This window comes from Fusarium coffeatum (assembly GCF_003316985.1).
Source record: "Fusarium coffeatum strain FIESC_28 chromosome Unknown BRIP53273_contig_222, whole genome shotgun sequence".
NCBI classification, from domain to species: Eukaryota; Fungi; Ascomycota; class Sordariomycetes; order Hypocreales; family Nectriaceae; genus Fusarium; species Fusarium coffeatum.
Genome location: NW_022158015.1, coordinates 127,164 through 145,956, shown reverse-complemented (window position 1 = coordinate 145,956; position 18,793 = coordinate 127,164). Strand labels below are relative to the sequence as shown.

Sequence of the window (18,793 nt, the reverse complement as noted above, 5' to 3'; positions counted from 1 at the left end):
TCCTCGAAGCTGCGGATGCTCCCTTTCACAAATAGTACAACCAGCTATCAGACATGTAGAAATCCATAAGCCCTGACGGCAGCTTAGATACATGAATAAACCCATATGCTGGCTAAGATCCACCAAGTACAAAACTTCCTCAAACTACCTGCCTCGTGCTTCAATTGTTGCATTCATGCTGAGCGAACTTCATGAGAAGATCAAATCCCAAGCCGGTTTCCTTGGCGAGGCACTGAAACGAACTCTGTCGAAGTATAAAGCGGCGGTCTAGCACCGTGTCAACAATAACGTCTCGCATCCCACGATCCTCCTCAATCGTAGAGCTGTAGGCTACCCTTACACCTTGGCGAAATGAGTCGGTGTTGTAGAACATTGTAGCGTCGAGTGCGAACTTTTGGAGAGCGAGCGCTTTGAGATCATGGATCTCATACTTTTCTCCGAGAGCGTAGACGTTGGCGTGGAGGACGAAGGTTGGCACTCGCTGTCTAGAATCTTGGCCGGGGGCAGAAGTAGATGCCCGGGTAGATGGAGGAGTAGCTGGAGCTGAAGCTTCCATTGCGCGAACCCGTGAAGAAGCAGAGGTGGGTGTGTGATTCTCGCGCTGGTTACCGGAACGGCGATCTGCGCGTCGGCTGCGCGAATTGTTATATCCACGTCGGTTACCGGGACTGAAATCCTGGGTCTGAGCTGAAGATGTAGATGCAACTCGAGTTGGACGTGCAGCAGGCGTGACGGAATCCCAGCGCGGAGCTCCAAATCCTGTTAAATCTTGGCCTGAAGTTGCAGAAGGATTGGCAAAAGTTCCGGACTCAACTCCGAAGCCTAAGTATTGAGATGCAGCCGGAGTTGAAGGTGCAGAAGGAGTGGCAGAAGTTTGGGCCGTCGCTTTCTTCGGTGCATATCCATTTGGATAGGTTCCTGTGTAGAGGAATCGGATCATCATCTTAACAGCAAGGGGATCATCATCGGGGAGATTGATCACGCCAGACTTTTCCTTCAGACCGTGAGCGAGCGTCTAGTGATAGCTTGAGAAGTACGTACCTTGAATTCGCCATCGCAGCAGGTGGCGAAGAAGGGGGATCGAGGGCAAATGATAGCTTTGTGGACAGCGTAAGTATCATTCCCGCAGGTGATGGTAACATCGGAGTATTTTCCCTCCTCGAGCAGGCTATCGATGGTCAGGTCCGCTCCTGCATGATTGAGCCAGAAGATGTACGTACTTTGACATCGACGAGCGACGCTCGCTGTCAAACGGGACGAGAGAGTCGTCGTCCGTTGCGGAAGGTGCAGCCATGGTTGTTTGGGAATCACGGCGCTGATGTTGTGAAAGGGAGGAGTTGAAGAGTTGATGATGCAGATTGCAGAGGTTGTTGTGGGGGAAGGAGCAGGCGGGTGCAGCTGCCTGTTTATTTTGCAAATGGGCACTTCCTTGCCAGTGACACAGCACTGCACTGCAAATGACTTACTGCTAAATATTACCGGAATTTAGGCAGGAGAAATTCATTATTCAGTGTGGATCGGACTAGATTAGTGTGTGTAGAAATATGTGAAATGAATGGGATTATTGTTGCTGTTGACGTTCTGAATAGCCTGAATAGTACGCGAGATGAATTGTTACTCTACAGAACATCTTTCAAGCTATCAACCACCTTGCCGTAAGCAAAATCCCTCGCATCAGGCTGGAAGAGCTGACGGCTAGATGCTTTGTCAAACCCATGCGCCCCTTCAACTTTGACGACTTCCGCATCCCGCCCCGCGCTTTGCAGCATCTTCCCGAAAGCTTCGGCCTCTGGCGACAAGACATCCCCCGAGCAAACAAACAACACGACCTTTTCAGGGAAGGATGTCGGATCAGCATACATCGGTGAAGCTTTGGGCGACTTGCGATCTTCAATCTTAGGGAGATATGCTTCTGTGATGAGATTCTGAAACCAGAATGGCAACGGACGGATCGGTTCAGCGACGATCTTTTGTTCCGGTGGGATGGTGAAGTCTACACCGGGATAGAAGGCGTACACTGCCCGGATATTGATCTTGAAGTCGCGTCGGAGTTCTGAAGAAGCGACTAGCGCCAGGTTTCCGCCTGAACTGAATCCTGACAAGGCAACATGATCAAGATCGAATTGATGCCCCTGGCTCTTAACCCATCTCAGCGTATCCTCAGCATCTTCAAGAGCAGCAGGATATGGATACTCTGGCGCTTTGCGATAATCGACATCCAGAACAAGAACGTTGCTCCCTGTGGCTATTCTTTCGCAAAAGTCATGGTCCATGCCCAGGTTAGGAAGCATGCAGCCGCCTCCATGCCAGTTGATCACAACGCCATACTTTTCAGACGGGTTATGATTGGGAGGGTAATACAACCATGCATCGATGAACTGGTTTAGATTGCGCGATGGAATACGGCTGAGTTTGCGGTTGCATGTTGGGGAGGGTTTAAAGTGAGGACGTGTGCCCAGGTGGTTGAGGAGACGGACGAGGGTGACGATTAGTTTGAGGCGAGCATATTGCCAGAGAGTGTGGGCGGCCATTTTTGCAGTAATCAGCTGTCAAAAGTCGAGTTTGTAAAACTAATAATCTTGTCATGACCGGAAGCTGATGTCTTTATGAACTCGTGTTGTCAGCTTTGTGAAGATCGGGTGTCGTCGATTGTGTCCACTCGCTTATCGGCCTGAGTCACCCGCCGAACAACCGTGTTCCCAATACGCAGTAAGCAACATCTCAATACGCCGCGACGTGCTCCAGAACTGATGAAGGTCCGATACATGACGACTATCCCGTGCGACGGAAACAAGAGATTTTGTTTGAGTCGACCTGGCCACGGTAAGGCGCTGGTGAGACAGAAGCCGACATGCCTTTAGGGGACGCGTTGGTAGATCTTAAGCCAAGGTTCACTTATAGGACAAGACTCGTGTATCGCTGGGATACTGGCTTACCTATTCCTCCACACGAAACGTTTATCTGGAATTGATCGTCAAGCAAAACCTGACTGGCAATTAACTGGACTGAAACGAGAAGTGACATCGGATTTATGCACCGGAAATAAACGCGTCATGAGAGACGGAGTGGATATTTGAGCTCTGATCCGTATCAACCCAGAGGATCGGAATGTGATAACTAAAGAATAGCGTCCTGTAGCGCGATTTTCACGATAAGGATTCAGGTCGGCAAGATTAGCTCTTTGCAGTAACTCGTCCCTGCTCGTGAAAATCCTCGGTTCATTCCCGCGTACGTTACCATCGTGCAAAACTCAAAAATATGGCGTCCGGGGGAGGCGGAAGACCTGACTCGCGCGCTGGAATTAATGCTGACAGGTGGCATTTGGCATTTAAAATCAAGGAACGCCGCTGACCAATGCCCCATGCACGTTGAATTGAATTGCCTCATGTTATTTCCCCTGTAAACTCTCACGACAGTTTCGTCTAAACTAAAAGCTCAGACCCGTGGGATCGGAACCGGCGCATTACAAGTCCCCGATCGCAAAGAACCGGACTGCAAGACGACGGAAATACTTGCGGGAAGAATAAACTTTGGGGCTGATACGCGGCAGGCATACAACATGATTCATGAACCTGGTATACTGTCATACGACTTTATCTCTCACACACAAATAGTGTCCAGATGGTTTGGAGAAAGGTGCAAACAACGTGATTCTGCCCCTGATCTAACAAATAAACAAATCCTTGTCCCCGCAAACGGACTCGCCGTAGGTGACGGAACAGCAGCGATTCGTCCGCCCATCGCTTAAACCCCAGCGTACCATCACCGCTTTAGTCTGTTATCGGTTTAGACTGGTATGTGGCGAAGCGGCACGTGCATTTCTGCGACCTGGGGAAAACAAATCTCACTCTTTCAGCTCCCAATTTCATCTTTCAGCTCAACCTCAACCTCATGTCTGCCCCAAAATGGCCTACCAGAGGGAAATCCAGATGCAGGCTCTCCCTCCATCGCCAAAAACATCACCGGTTATAACGACAGATGATGCGACGTCTTCAGGCCCGTTACACCGTCTTTTGACGAGCTTCACACGCGCACCCCGGTCCGAAGATGAGTACTCTCTTAACAGCTACTCGACCAACGGTCGGCTTTTCAACATGAGCAAAGCAAATTACAACGCGGCCAACACGGCTCTCGCACGCGAATTGAAGAATCGACATCTGCAGATGATTGCATTTGGAGGGAGTATTGGTACCGGTCTTTTTGTCGCGAGTGGTGTGGCGCTTTTCCGGGGAGGACCGGTTTCGCTGCTGATTGCGTTTATCACCATGGGCACCATGCAGTTTTTTACGATGCAGGCTTTGGGGGAGTTGAGTGTTGCGTTTCCGGTTGGAGGATCTTTTTCGAATTATTCTACGAGGTTTTTGGATCCTTCTTGGGGGTTTGCTATGGGTTGGAAGTGAGATTCCTCATCCCTCTCATCAAGCTTGACTAACGGCCTCAGTTATACACTACAGTACCTCATCGTATTGCCGCTTGAGATTATTGCTGGCGCAATGACGACGAATTACTGGAATCCAGAAGCCAGCAAGTCGATTTTCATCATTCTTTTCTTTCTTCTCATTCTGGGTATCAATTTACTTGGAGTAAAGGGTTATGGTGAAGCCGAGTTTATCTTCTCAGCTGTCAAGATTGTTGCTGTTATGGGCTTCATGTACGTCACCCCATTACTCACTCAACCAAATTTCTAACGATTCTCAGTCTGCTTGGTATCATCATCAACATAGCAGGTAAGTCAAGGTGAGACTGAGGACAAGGAGGAGACACTGACTTCCCCAGGTGAACCAGAAGGTGGCTACATCGGTTTCACTCACTGGCACAACCCAGGCGCCTTCAACAACGGCTTCAAAGGATTCGCAAGCGTCCTCGTAACAGCAACATTCTCCTTCGCCGGCACAGAAATGGTCGGCCTCGCAGCCGCCGAAACAAGCAACCCGAAAAAGTCCCTCCCCGCCGCCGTAAAGCAGGTCTTTTGGCGTATAGCATTCTTCTACATCCTCTCCATTCTCCTCATCGGACTACTCGTCCCGTACAACGAGCCGCGACTCCTAGGCGCAAAGTATGGATCTGATGCAGCTGCCAGTCCGTTTGTTATCGCTATTGAGATGAGCGGTTCGGATGTGCTTCCGGATATTATGAACGCGGTTATTCTTATCAGTTTGATTTCTGTGGGGAATACGGCTGTATATGCTTCTTCGAGGACGATCGCTGCGTTGGCGGAACAATCATTGGCGCCAAAGATGTTTGCGTATATTGATCGCACTGGACGGCCGCTTATTGCGATTATATGCTGTGGATCGGTCGGACTTTTGGCTTTCGTTGCGAACTCGAGTATTCATAACGAGATCTTTAATTGGCTTCTCGCCATTAGCGGTCTCAGCACGTTATTCACCTGGGCGTCCATCTGCGTCTGTCACATCCGGTTTCGCAAAGCGTGGCATTTATCAGGATACAAACTTTCCCAACTAGCGTTCAAATCGCAAGTTGGTGTTTGGGGGTCATGGGTAGCGTTGATCGCTTACTGCACAGTCCTTCTCTTACAATTCTGGGTGGCTATTTCGCCGATCCAGCCAACAGACGCAGAACCGCTTACAACGCCTCAACGGGTGAAGAATTTCTTTTTACAGGTATTGACGGTGCCTGTTATTATTATCTTTTATCTTACGCATAAATGGTGGGTGGGTACAAAAGTGGTTCGGGATAAAGATATAGATATTCATACCGGCAGACGGTATTTGCAAGTTTGGAATGAGGAGGAACAGGCTGCTAGAAGAGCTTGGCCACTTTGGAAAAGGTGGTATCATCATATGTGTTAGCGTTGATTTAGATATAGATTAAAATGATTCGATAATGTTCCTTCAGCAATGGCGTGTTCGAGATTTGGGGTATGACAGGAGCACAGTGATCCGAAGTTCCCGCCATTCTATGGTTCATATTTCTGTCTCTAGGCGTAAGTGACGCTGGAGACTAGCGTCATCTGATGGGCATAGTGAATCGAGTTCTGAATCTGTTATTCAAGATACAAAGATGTCAGTAGAGAAGATACGACCGAACAGACTTGGTACATCTACTGTCTTATTCCACTTAAAGACTAACTTCCAAATCTATCTCATCATGTATACCAAGTAGGCTCAGGATACTCCCCCAACAAAAGATACCTTCCCAACTCCCGATTCTTGTACGCCACAGGATCATGCAGCGTATGCGTTCTCAAATCCCTCCAGAACCTATCCAAACCAACCTTTGCAGCCGTAGACCTCGAGCCAGTGACTTCAAACACGCCGGAAGTGATCTTGAGCCCAGTGTCTGTAGTGACAACCTTGAGACTGGCCACCCACTCGGCGAACTCACCGCGTTGCTCGGCTGTAACGCCCGCGTGATCGTCTGAGTAATTTGCGTAGAGAGAGTCTGCTTCAGCGTTGACTTTGTCGGCCAGAGCTTCGGCGGCGCGCAGGTGGGCCAAGAAGTTGCCGTAGGTGGAGAGGACGTAAAATTCGTCTGTCGCTTTCTCCTTGTTCTGATACTTTGTTAGAGATTGTTTAGTCTGGGAGGTAGTGGTACTTACGTCGCCGCCAAAGGGCCAGGCGCGAGTGTTCTTGACGGTGTACTCTTTGGCAAACTCGAGAGCACCGGCCGCAATACCAAGGTAGAGGTTGGAAAAGTTGAGTTGAATTCTGTATCCCATATTAGTAAATCCATAGAATAAGGGCACACACTGATATACTTACGTCGGCAATAACAGACTCGTGAAAGGAATAGTCAGAATATTAGGATCAGGTTTCTTGGTCTCAGCATCCCATCCCAAGGCATCACCCCATGGCGCCTCAACATTCTCGATATTAACACTGCCGGACTCGGTAAGTCTCAGCCCAACATTCTCCCAATTATGCTTAAACTGGATGCCAGGCTGCTGCGTCGGGACAATAGCAAAGATATGCTCTTCCCTCTCACCATAAACACCCTCAAGAACAGTCAAGTCCGAAATCACACCGCCGGTACTAAAGTTCTTGAAACCATTGAAGATGAGCTTATCTCCGTTGGAAGTGATCTTGAGATCGCTGTCGCGGGGGTTAACGGCACCACCAACAAAAGAGTTGTTGGAGATGATGAGCTTGTGCGAACGATCTGCTTGCTCTGGAGTTCCGACCACGTTGGCAGTTGTGGACCAGACGAGGTGGTAGCCGAGAAGCATGCCAACAGATCTGAACATTGTTTAGCACCCGTACTGAGATATAATATCATAGATAAAGATAACTCACCCATCCTTCTTGGCGACCTCGCGAATTGCTCTAAATCCAACACTCCACGGCTGTTCACCACCTCCATATTTAGCTGGACCAAGGATTTTGAGGAGACCGGAGTGCTTGAGAAGAGCGACTTCAGCCTTGGGAGACTTGTTTGCGCGTTCTCGGGCTGGAGCGTCTTTTGCTAGTACATCAGCGACGTCCTTTGCACGCTTGATCCAGCTTTGGGCGTCCGTGGGGAGAGTGAACCATTGGGCCTCATACTCTTTGTAGACAGCTGGGTTGGAAGCCTCAAAAGTGGTGGCCATGGTGAGAAATGTTTTAGTATGATGACGATGAAGAACAACGACTTAATGATACTGACCTAAGAATCATGGTGTCTATATAGGCGGATGGCACCTCATATTGCGTGTACAGCACCAGGTATGTCGTTATCTCATCTGCAGGGACAAGCGGGCAAACTGTCTGGAGCTTCAGCTAACCTCGGTAGTTGAGCAATTTATCCAGTCCTCGGGGTGTCAGAAGAATTGGCCCCCAAGCATAAGAGACGAAATTACTTGGTCAATCTATGCCGGCTTAGACCAGTATTTAGGCTACTTTATTTTTGTAGCCTAAACCTTAGAAGACAATTCTTCTGTTACCCACTTGCCAGTCTAATTATTGCCCAGTCATTGTACCGATGTCAAAGCGGTCATCTATCGACTTGACCATGAGTTGATCCTTTGTTGCGTGATTGGCGTTATCAAGGTTCGACCGGGGTGTTGACGTATTTGAGTCTAAAATGATCACGACTATGTCGATCTCAAGGTACACGCGAATCTCCGCAAGCACGCGATTTGAGTAACTCGATTGCGCAACACTTTTTATATGTCGCATATCACTTATATGAGTATTACACTCACCTAATGTCTCACTCACTAATAATACCTCATTCTTTACACCTCATTCACTCGACATTAAGAGGCAAGTTGTAACCAAAATGTCTGAATCGCAAGAGGCCCCCAAAACTAAGAAGCGGCTCATCATCAACGCCTTTGTTGAATCGTGCAGTGGTCATCAATCGCCTGGCCTTTGGAGACATCCAGATGATAAATCGTGGGATTTTAACAACATCAGTCACTGGGTGAAATTGGCTCAACTTCTTGAGAAGGGAAAGTTTCACGGCATTTTCATCGCTGATGTCCTTGTGAGCAGTCCCATCGCCTCACATAACATGTACATGTCGCTCACATTCTCAGGGATCTTATGATGTCTACAAAGGCCCCCGCAACCCAGACCCTGCCATCATTTCAGGCGCCCAGTGGCCTGTCAATGAGCCCTTGGCTACTGTGCCAGCTATGGCTGCAGCTACCAGGAACATCGGGTTTGGTGTAACCGTAGCTACTACTTATGAGCAGCCCTATCATCTTGCCCGCAGACTCAGCACTGTGGACCATCTGAGTGGTGGAAGACTGGGCTGGAACATCGTTACCGGTTATCTTGACTCTGCTGCTCGAAATCTCGGTCATACTGAGCAACTGAGCCACGACGAGAGATATGCCATTGCCGAAGAATACGTCGATGTCACTTACAAGCTTTGGTACGTGGCTCACTGACTTTATTTGACTTCTCATTCACAAATCTAGGCAATCATCCTGGCGCGATGACGCAGTCAAACTTGACCGTGAAAAGGGCATCTACACAGACCCCTCCCTAGTCCGTCTCATCAACCATTCCGGAAAATACTACACCGTCCCCGGCCCTCACATCTGCCAACCCTCCCCACAGCGCACACCCTTGATCCTCCAGGCCGGTACTTCCAAGGCCGGAAAGAACTTTGCCGCCAAGCACGCCGAAGCCATCTTCGTCGCCGGCCACAGCCCTGTTACGGTGGCGAAGAACATAGCTGAGATTAGAATCCTAGCAAAAGAGCAGTTCGGCCGTGATCCCAAAGCGATAAAGTTCCTGGCCCTGTTGTGCCCGATCATTGGCAAGACGCAGGAGGAGGCTGACGCGAAGTACAAGGATCTTGTAAGCTACGGCTCTGAAGATGGTGCGCTGGCGCTGTTTGGGGGCTGGACGGGGATTGACCTTGCGCAATATGGTGACGATGAGGAACTGCGCTATGTTGAATCAAACGCGATTCGCTCCGCCGTAGAGTCTTGGTCAAAGTCGATCCCCGGTGTGCCGAAATGGACCAAGCACACTGTCGCAAATCATATCAAGGTCGGCGGTCTAGGAGCCACGGTCGCAGGAACTCCAGAGCACATTGCAGACGAGATGGAGCGATGGGTCGACGAGGCGGACGTCGATGGGTTCAATCTGGCATATGCTCTCATGCCAGCGAGCTTTGAAGAGGTCATCTCTGATCTGCTGCCGGTCTTGAGGAAGAGGGGGTTGTTTTGGGAGGATTATGCTGTAGATGGAGGTACGTATAGAGAGAATGTCTATGGGAAGAAGGGTCTTGCTCGACCGCCTGCTGATCACCCAGCGGCCAAGTATCATTGGACCAAGGGCGATTGAGCCACCTAGATCCGGGAATTCGGATTAAAACTTGTCAAAGTTTGCTTAGCGGGCTGTTGAGGTTTCTAATAGATTAACGTGAGATGCATTAAAAGCAGAGTCTATTTATTCTATCTCTATTAAAAATCAAATGCTGCGAGTAGCTGGCAGAATTGAAAACGCAATCAGTCAGGTCTATCCAAGTGTTCCCTACGGGGTGCTATCCAGTCTTGTTGGCGCCCCATCTTATCTTGTTCATCTTGTCTCTCTCATTTGACACTTCTCTTAGCGGTCCTCTTTGAAGGTGCCTTTGTCTTGGTGACGCGCCCGGTGGCACTGGCACCCTTCTTTGTTGACTTCTGGACAGCCCGCCAGTTGAACTTGGCGGGGTCAAAGGGCGGTCGGCGCCACATCATATGGCCTTGGTCATCGTCGAGGGTGAGCATGGGAAGGACAGGTCCGTAAAACTGCGGCCTAGGTCGTAGGCGCTCGTAAATATCGTCTTTTGGCCATGCCGTGAGGTTGTGTTTCCTCAGACGCGGCACTGCCAATTCTGCTTTCCTGTCAAGCTCATCTAGCATGGATTGGAAGCATGTAAGATCATATGCCGCTATGCCCTCGAAGGTCCAGCGGGGTCGGACGCCGCTCTCTGGCCCAAAGATATGCGGGATGGTCCAGGCGGAGCTGAAGTCTACGAGCTGCCCGTCAAGGTACTGCCGCCCTGCGAGATCTCGAACCACGATGCCTGACTTGTGCAGCTCTTTAAGATTACGCAGCAGTCGAGGCATGTGTCCGATGTATCTCTTGACCATGTCTCGATCATAAGATAGCCAAGCGTCTTGGCCCTCAATAGAGTCCACCCACTCCTTCACAATGCCCATCATGGGTTTGCCGAGGTCGTCGTGCTCCATGAAGTGGCGGATCACATCTTCATCGGAGGGCTCTTTGTTCCCGCTAAGGGCCAGACGCTGTCTCGCGCCGTTCCCAAATGGTAGGAAATGTCGCTGGACCTTCTCGTCGCTGAGATCGAATTGCAGGTATCCATAGGCCTTGACAGCGATATGTTCGCGGCCCAGCTCCTTCAGACGCCCAAAGACACGACATTCATTGTAGAAAGTGGTCGCATGGAGGCGCAGGCTATCGATAGTCGCCTGAGTGATGTCGCTGCTTGGCTTGGGGCAAAACCCCTCATCGTATTCATATCTGATATCGTTATCGATAGGGTCCAACATGAAGCATGGATCTTGTGTCGGCTGATAGACGAACTAATTGATGATTAGATGATGAAGAAACGGAAGAGAGAAGATTGAATGGCACACTTACCGTCTTGATAGCATAGACTTTGCCATTGATCTCGGCTTTCCAAACTTGGGAATGACCTCCAGTGCCGAGCATTCCGAGAATTTTCAAGTCGCAGGTCGTGATATCGTCAATGAAACACTCGAGCTTGGGACCTTCACAGTCCGGGAGCGGTTTCAGCTGAGGCATGACCGAAGGTTTTGGTTCGCAGTGGTATGTAAGGTGTTGTTTCAGTGAATTGAGGGTTAAGGTCGCAGGGGTTCGAATGGGTTGATGTATTGATGAATGTGGAATAAAGCAAGACATGAGACGTGTTTATATGTTGAAACACCTTGAATGTCAGAGCATTCAAAGACGGAGAATCTGCAAACCGTGCCTCAATTGTTAAAGGAGAGTGTGGCAACCATGCAGTAATTGTCAAAAGGGAGCCTGAGAACAGCACCGCCGCTGTCAAAGGGTAGACTTTACTAACAGAACAACACCGTAAGTGATGAAAGAGGAGAGCGCGGGAGCGGTGGAGGAACAGCCAGAGGGGGAGATCTGACATGCGCGAACTGTCGAAAAGGGGCTGGCATGGCGACAAAGCGGCAATTTCTTTGAACAAGCAAAATATGACAGGATCCAGCCATTCATTCACTATTGTGCGCCAAAAGAAAGATGAGGAGGTGAAAAATGGAGGAGTGGCCAATGGCTTGGGCCGGGCGGTGATTGCCCTGTTGTCAGCCCTTTGTTCGTTCATTGTCTGCCCTTTGTTCAACCACTGCGTTTCATGTTTCTTTAATTAGCATCAAAGGTTGAGGGCCTGTAAAGCGGAACGCTCAATCCAAACGGAGAGGCCGAAAGGCGATATATCTTTATGTTTTAGTGCCGAATTCCGCATATCTTTCCGTCTGTCCCTTCAGGGGCATTCTTGATATTGCGTTTGTTTATGACAGCGTCATTTCCCTTGCGTCACCACACTTTGTCTATCTCTTACGTTATCATCATTTGGTCATCGGTAACCCTGCCAGAACGGGCTGTTGTGCTACCACACAACGCTTGTAGTTAAGGTAGTCTATAGCCACTCACCAATCAGGATCTTTAAAGCCGTGGGGGATTGGAAGAGAAAGCTGTTTGTAAATTGCCGTAATTAAGCCAAGAATGCTGGGATTGCTAGCCAGTAGGCGTTCAATATTGCTGGACCCAGGCTTTAGTTTGGCACAGAACTGACCTTGCAGCCGATCATCTGTCATGTTGCAGAGCGGGAAATCGGCAGGGTCATTTCTTCCAATGCCGTATTTAGATATATGTCACTAGTGCGCAGTTTCATAATTAGATTGACGTTTTCTTGCTTCTGGCAGTAGGACTCAAGGGACGATACTAGCATTTGACTCATCCTTGACCCCCCAGCTGTCAGTTTAGCTGCAACAATGTACCATACATCAACGTAAGCGTAGATGTACTGGCCGTCGTCATGAACTATCAGAGATACCTTTTCAAGATAAACTGTCACTGTAACCCATGTACCTTTGCTCTTGTTGGTTCTGTTGGTAGAATCCCTGCTCAACACAACCGATGTGCCTCACCATCGGATAGCGAACAAGGATTAGTCTCGTAACTGGCTGTCCCTCATCTTGCTCAACGTCGAGCCTTCCAGCCAGCCAGTATCGCCCAATTTCCAGGGCGGATTTGGCGCCACCCAGACTGCGCAAGAGCCATGCGCTGCCTTTGACAGAATGGAGTGGCTCTGTAACTAGTTTGCGCCGCAACAAGCGAACAGGGGTTGGTCTTTTGAACCACCGTCGCCCCTTCAGGCTGTACCAGTCCTCCTGCTCATGATACATCAGATTCTTTCATTTTAAGGGTTTCTTTGATTTCTAAACAGAATCAAGCACCGGAAGCGATTGCAAACGTGTCGATTTGAACTGTACGGCTTGATAATTGACCTTCAAAAATCTTAAATAGGAAGCGATCGCAGAAATGGGAATAGATATATCCCAGACTCTGTCCCACTCAGTTCTCCTTTAAACTCTCATCAAACAGCCATGAACTCGCCACCGAACTTCTTCATTCCCCATACGTGGGCAACAACGTCCATACAGGATTCGTTGGCGTCTGAAAACCCAACCCTACAAGTTGCTTCCAAAACTGTCAAGCTCGCCGATACTAATGTCGCCGACATCGCCAACCCGGGGATCGCACACTGGGACGACTTCGACCTCGATTCACTCCGTCAAGCCTATGGCGATCTCCTCGAGGAACACCCCGTTCCGAGAGTCGCCAGCTCGCACTCTCCACTCAAAATCAATGGCCTGACCGATTTGAAGAAAATTTTTGTCGATCATGTGTTTCCTCGACTGATGCAGCCGATCAAGACAGGCGCAACGGCCCTCGGAGACCGGCTCGGAGACAGACTGCCAGACGTCTCGATGTGCAAGGATACACTTGTGGAGCGGCGTTATCGTTCTGCTCTCTCTTTGATTTCGGACAAGGGAGTGCATTACCTGGTCAGTTGCGTCTTACTGGAGACCCAGTGGACTTCTGCCATGGTCGAGAGCGCGAAGAACAGCGGAGTCGTCGCATGCCTATTGCTTGTCTACTAACACCCGGTATGGGTTTGTGTTGACCCCCGGGGAGATCGTCGTGGTTCGTGTCAGCGGCACAGCCTATAACGAGACCCAGCCGTGCCTGATAGAGTGGAAGGCGGTTCCTTGGGGTGCATCAGGGCCGAATACCCTCACGGTCAGCCTTTCGCTGTGGTTCATCGCGATGATGAGCCTGAACCCGATCCATCGTGTACTCTGCCCTCCGGTCAATCTCTGGTGGAAGTACAGAGATCCGGCTGGAACGGTCATTTATCAGCACCACTTGTCCTTGCGACAGGTTTTAGCCCCTCCCGCTGGTGTCACCGTCCAGGATACCACTTCAGCATGAGGCGGTCCGACTGCAATGTTTCCTCCAGCAATTCCCACCATCGCCGACCTCGTGATCACGGCACACTGAGCGGCTCATGTGTCCCATCTTCACGCCTCGCCGCGCTGTGGCTGTGATAGGATAGGATAGGACAGGATATTTTTGTTGATGCTTGTTGGTCTTTGGGGTTTCTCTTTTTCCGTCTTTTCTTTTGTCTTTCCTTTTGTGGTGGGTTAGTCGTCGTGGTGCGTTACAGTCTTTACTTTGGCTCTTTGTTGTTTGTCCCTTGTCTTTGTCCCGCGCTTTAGAATAGATACCTCAATAACGAAATCTCCTTTTCTCTCACCATTCTCCTAGCGACCGCGACTGTTCACATCGCATTTCTGAGCTCAATGTAGACAGCATATGTCACATCTCACCTCATTTGAGCAGTTTGAGCATCTTTGGTGGCGTTGAGAACGATAGAATCTGTCTCGGCTGACCTGGCTGTAGCTGTTCAAATATTATTGCACCAGATCTGGACTGATATATAACAGTCATGAACGACGATGAGTAGAGCGAATAATGAGTAATGTTGAGAGCTTTATTGCAGATGCGCTGTGAGATGAAATAAGGTTGGATGGGTGATAAATTCCCCGGTTGCAGGGTTCCACAGGTTGTCGATCATCAGCTCCAAGTTTAGAACCGTTGAAACGCCATGGCATGAGTCTTGTAAGAAAAACGCCATCAACGACTCGAATAAATACCTTAGACTCTACTGAGTAACAAACGTGTCTAATCGAAATCAACCAATTGTCGCCCGGGATGGTTGACCTGGGCGCGGAAAAGAGAACCGTCCTTCTTACCTGCTACGGCCAATTGCTTGAACTTTTCAGAGAGGGCACACCGACGAGAATGCCGGGAGACGCAGCGGCGCCGACCGAGTTGAGATCAATGTCTATAATGTCAGTGACGACGATGCCAAAACTATTTCTATCTTGGCCGAATCTAAAGATGTCAGTCTGGGTCATCTATCGGCGCTGGTGAACAGGCTCTGCTCTATTCTATGTATGTCCGATTCGAGAAGCAGAGTCCGAGACAAAAGAAATGCTCCACGGGCTTTTGAAAGCATGAAATAGCCCTGAGGTAATCCATTTTGTTATATCCATGGCGTTCCATAACTGCACGTCTCTGTGATAAGCGTACAGGCCGGCCCGGATTTGCAGTCCACGACTCTCGTACTTCTCTTAATTTTCAAGTGTGGATCACTGGACATGGGTGCTACAAGTCTGGTAGACCACAAAGTCTCTAGCTAGCCTATTATACCGGCAAGACAGGCTGCTGGGCAGAGCATGGAGTGTCTGGCGCTTATCTGCCCACAAGAATGTTATCTGTACGGGAGAGATGCGCTGAATTGCGACCAGTGACAATCGGCGGAGTGAAATCTCCAGCAAAGGATCGGGATCTTCAAATGATGTCATTCATTTTTGTCCTGAAACCCGAACCGTAGAGGTGCTTAAAATCAAGCCGCACCGTTGCACAGCCATCATGTGAACCTGAACAATTGAACAAAAGACACGAAAACTGACGCGAACGCGGTCTCCACCGAAATCCTTCATGCACTGAGCCTATGACAATGCTTCTGATTGCCAAGAAACGCCGTATTAATTTCTGATATGCGTCGTATTGATGCAGCTACGTCTATTTCAAGGTATTCTCGTAATCTGACGATGAGACAACCTGTTGCAGTGAAGGAGATATCTCAAACTGATGGCAGACCCCTTTTATAAGAACACTTTATTACCTCTGAAGATCTATTGCCGCAATCTAAAAGTGACAATTTCTCACAATATCATTTGCCTGAAACGTCAAAGCCAAGCAGCCAAGTCGGTCGTCGGCCCGTTCACAAGTGGAGTTTCCATCCTTTGACACAAAAACACACCAATCACAACACTCAAAACATAGACCCCTATTCTAGAAAATCACCTGCGCCCCTTCCTAAAGTGGAATCTTCAAGGCTAATTACAAGCGAAATTTGCCTGTTCCTGCAGTCCTTAAGGTCGCGTTATTCCCTTTTCTCCTGGTTCGAGTAACGTAACTTTAACTTCTCTCAGCCTTATACGTCAAAATGTTGGGATTCAAAAGTTTTGTTTTGGCTGGGCTTTTGACGCTTGGTCTTGCGGAGGATAAGTTTGAGTATGATCCTCTGAGTAACTTTCGGCCGAGAAATATTACGGGTCTTGGCGACTTTTACGGATGGGTTGGATCGTAAGTGACATCTTTCAAGGAGGGGTTCGACGGTTGGACTGACTGATTTTCTAGGTACTACAATGCTACTGCAGAGCTTGAAGTCAAGGTCGAATATGAGTACATGACACCAAAGAACAAGTTGTGCTCGAAACTTAAGAACAAAACTACTACCCTCAAATACGATGCTGTTCTCAGTGTTCTTGAGCGCGGTCCTTGGAACGCTGGAAACAACTCCATGATCTTTTGGTTGACGCTTATGCCTCAAACGTCACCTGCGTACAACGTTTCCGACCTACCTACCGATTTCATGTGGAACACCAAGCGTAAAAACATTTCGATACCCATTTACTCAAACGAGTTAGTCCCACCAGTAACTTATGAGACTTCATTCACTAACCGTTGCGCAGCCCTACACCGAATGGCTACTGGCGTCCCCAGAAGGACTCCAGCTGGGATCTATTCAACTTCACAACCACACAGACCTCAAGCGGTGCTTACAATATGACGCAATCGCTAAGCCGTAACGAAAGCGACCCATTTTCATCCTGGCAAAATGTCACCATGCCGGTCTGCAACAGCTCGATAGTCGTCAACGAGCACAGGTTCAACACACCCAACATGGTATCTTACTTGACAGAGGATTGGGACGATTACAAGGACCCTGTGGTCAGCATGCAGTTTGACGACAAGACTGCCAATTTGACCCTCGATGGCGTTTTCACTGCTGCGCCTTTTGCGCGATTGAACACGACAGAGCTTCGACCTGCTCCTGTGCTTGGTCGTAGCAATTACGTTGGCTTCTACTCTCTTAAATTTGATGGAATTTTAGATGCTTATCATTCTGATTTGCTGAGTTTGAAGGAGAGTGTGCCTACGTGGCAGCGTACTGTGGGGTTTGGGAATAATACGGCGAATATTGGGAATGACCAGGAGCCTGTGGAGGAGAGTGCGGGTAGTGTGGTCTCTGGGTCTGTTTTGACGGTCATGGCTGTCGCTCTGTCGATTTTGACACTTTTTTAAGAAGTATATTTTTTCACGCGTTTATACCAATTTCAATGTAAATACTTTTTTCGTATGAAGCTATGCCAAGCCAATAATGCCTGTGGCAAGAGAAGGTGGCTGCTCTAGACCAGTCGAGACTCAATTGAAGACAACGGCTGATCAGCGCGGTGGATATAATGGACTGTTTCGTCCACCGCGAAAGCCTACTTCTACCAGTCAAGAAGATATACAGCATTTTACGTCATACATCGCTATCTCGAGACGTTAAGCTCAAAGTCAAACATTCTCACGCGTTACTATTGTTGGCTGCTTTTCAACAGCATGTCTTCAACATGTCACTGGAGCTAAATGGAGACCCTTGCAGCGGGTCTGCCGCCACGTCTCAGATCAACTTTCAGCTGCAAGCCGTGAACCAACTATTCATACCTATTCAAGCCAAGTACGACTTCTAACCCTGCATTGGCTTAAGCCACGTTCAAGCTGAACCAAAGCAAGCTGCACATAAATATGGCCATTGTTCTTGCTCCCATGAACTTTCCGATTCCAAAACGAAAGCAGATCACTATAACAATAACGTAACTTCGAACATCATTATGATGCAAATACTGCTCGCTTTATTGCTCTTTACAGTCCCCTACGCGACAGCGACAGCGACACAAACAGCCCCTCCGCTGATAACAGAACCTCCCAGCCTTGCTGATCGCGCTGTCACCTCATTCCATACAATTGTCAGCACACCGTATCCGCAGAACCGCTGGTCGATAGGATATGGTAAAATTGAAGGAGACGATCAGTTCTGTACGAGTAACCCCGGAAGAAGATTATCGCACGTTTTACTAACTGATTCATAGATACCGCTGCCTGTGTAGATGGTTTATTTGCCGTAAGCGGCATCTGGGCAGGTTGTGGCTCTATCATCTTCACTCGCTGCGTCGGCGCAACGGCTTTCGCACAAAGTACGACAGTATCCTGGTAAGTCATCCATCCTCGAAATCAGGACAGTCTAACATTTACTCTTCAGTATGGGAACTTGTTTGACGCACAAGATCTTCGATTATAATGACAAGACATCGTCAACTCGCTTTATCGCGTGCAACTTCCCGGGTACTTACGAGGGGAGTATGACTCTTCTCAAGACACCGATTGGAGGTACTGCTGAAGCGACGACTGGTGAAGTTTCGACTGCGACGAATGCTGTTGAGACGACGACGAGTTCGACAACGGATTCCTCAGCCGGGGAAATGAGATCGGATCTCAAATTGCTCGCGATGTGTTTCGTTCTCGTTCTTCTCACATAGTATAGCTACAGCGATCAAATAATCTATATAAACGCCATTAAACACACATCAAGAAAGGCAAGACAAGAGAGACTGTTGTCGCATTTTTTTAAGTGTCAATTAATGCTGAAGCAGTGATAAGTCTTGCCATCAAACGCATAAACCTGCAACCCCAAAAAGCTTATCGCTCCGTTATTCCTTTTCTGGACATGTCTCACAATGGATACAGAATCCTGTGGTCGATTAAAGTGGTTTCGTGAAGGTTCCAGAAGATCGTGCTGACAGCTAAGCACTTGGACGAGACTAGGCACCAGACAACGCTGCAGGATCGACAAGAGTTGTATAAATAATGAGCTGCTTCGGTAATTGGAA

General features: G+C 48.8%; 9 protein-coding genes across 9 annotated transcripts; 5 read left to right on the top strand and 4 right to left on the bottom strand.

The window, feature by feature from the left end:
- Positions 1 to 160: 160 nt before the first annotated feature.
- FIESC28_09141 (uncharacterized protein) lies at positions 161 to 1,294 on the bottom strand (the record flags this gene model as incomplete). The annotated part of the gene is made up of 3 exons (XM_031163278.1): positions 161 to 994; positions 1,042 to 1,168; positions 1,221 to 1,294. 3 exons carry the CDS (start codon positions 1,292 to 1,294, stop codon positions 161 to 163), a joined length of 1,035 nt encoding a protein of 344 aa, XP_031012701.1.
- Positions 1,295 to 1,619: 325 nt separating this feature from the next.
- On the bottom strand, positions 1,620 to 2,531 carry FIESC28_09140 (uncharacterized protein; the record flags this gene model as incomplete). Its single annotated transcript, XM_031163277.1, has 1 exon — positions 1,620 to 2,531. The coding sequence occupies one exon, from the start codon at positions 2,529 to 2,531 to the stop codon at positions 1,620 to 1,622; it is 912 nt and encodes a 303-aa protein (XP_031012700.1).
- Positions 2,532 to 3,905: 1,374 nt separating this feature from the next.
- FIESC28_09139 (uncharacterized protein) lies at positions 3,906 to 5,160 on the top strand (the record flags this gene model as incomplete). Its single annotated transcript, XM_031163276.1, has 5 exons — positions 3,906 to 4,396; positions 4,442 to 4,651; positions 4,699 to 4,727; positions 4,777 to 5,109; positions 5,156 to 5,160. The coding sequence occupies 5 exons, from the start codon at positions 3,906 to 3,908 to the stop codon at positions 5,158 to 5,160; spliced, it is 1,068 nt and encodes a 355-aa protein (XP_031012699.1).
- Positions 5,161 to 6,109: 949 nt separating this feature from the next.
- FIESC28_09138 (uncharacterized protein) lies at positions 6,110 to 7,549 on the bottom strand (the record flags this gene model as incomplete). The annotated part of the gene is made up of 4 exons (XM_031163275.1): positions 6,110 to 6,514; positions 6,563 to 6,671; positions 6,726 to 7,199; positions 7,257 to 7,549. The coding sequence occupies 4 exons, from the start codon at positions 7,547 to 7,549 to the stop codon at positions 6,110 to 6,112; spliced, it is 1,281 nt and encodes a 426-aa protein (XP_031012698.1).
- Positions 7,550 to 8,220: 671 nt separating this feature from the next.
- On the top strand, positions 8,221 to 9,743 carry FIESC28_09137 (uncharacterized protein; the record flags this gene model as incomplete). The annotated part of the gene is made up of 3 exons (XM_031163274.1): positions 8,221 to 8,427; positions 8,480 to 8,820; positions 8,867 to 9,743. The coding sequence occupies 3 exons, from the start codon at positions 8,221 to 8,223 to the stop codon at positions 9,741 to 9,743; spliced, it is 1,425 nt and encodes a 474-aa protein (XP_031012697.1).
- A 248-nt stretch (positions 9,744 to 9,991) lies between these two features.
- FIESC28_09136 (uncharacterized protein) lies at positions 9,992 to 11,210 on the bottom strand (the record flags this gene model as incomplete). Its single annotated transcript, XM_031163273.1, has 2 exons — positions 9,992 to 10,987; positions 11,046 to 11,210. The coding sequence occupies 2 exons, from the start codon at positions 11,208 to 11,210 to the stop codon at positions 9,992 to 9,994; spliced, it is 1,161 nt and encodes a 386-aa protein (XP_031012696.1).
- Positions 11,211 to 13,045: 1,835 nt separating this feature from the next.
- Positions 13,046 to 13,603, top strand: FIESC28_09135 (uncharacterized protein; the record flags this gene model as incomplete). Its single annotated transcript, XM_031163272.1, has 1 exon — positions 13,046 to 13,603. One exon carries the CDS (start codon positions 13,046 to 13,048, stop codon positions 13,601 to 13,603), a length of 558 nt encoding a protein of 185 aa, XP_031012695.1.
- Positions 13,604 to 16,020: 2,417 nt separating this feature from the next.
- Positions 16,021 to 17,162, top strand: FIESC28_09134 (uncharacterized protein; the record flags this gene model as incomplete). Its single annotated transcript, XM_031163271.1, has 3 exons — positions 16,021 to 16,160; positions 16,215 to 16,499; positions 16,550 to 17,162. The coding sequence occupies 3 exons, from the start codon at positions 16,021 to 16,023 to the stop codon at positions 17,160 to 17,162; spliced, it is 1,038 nt and encodes a 345-aa protein (XP_031012694.1).
- Positions 17,163 to 17,737: 575 nt separating this feature from the next.
- On the top strand, positions 17,738 to 18,442 carry FIESC28_09133 (uncharacterized protein; the record flags this gene model as incomplete). Its single annotated transcript, XM_031163270.1, has 3 exons — positions 17,738 to 17,942; positions 17,996 to 18,116; positions 18,166 to 18,442. The coding sequence occupies 3 exons, from the start codon at positions 17,738 to 17,740 to the stop codon at positions 18,440 to 18,442; spliced, it is 603 nt and encodes a 200-aa protein (XP_031012693.1).
- Between the last annotated feature and the right edge of the window lie 351 nt (positions 18,443 to 18,793).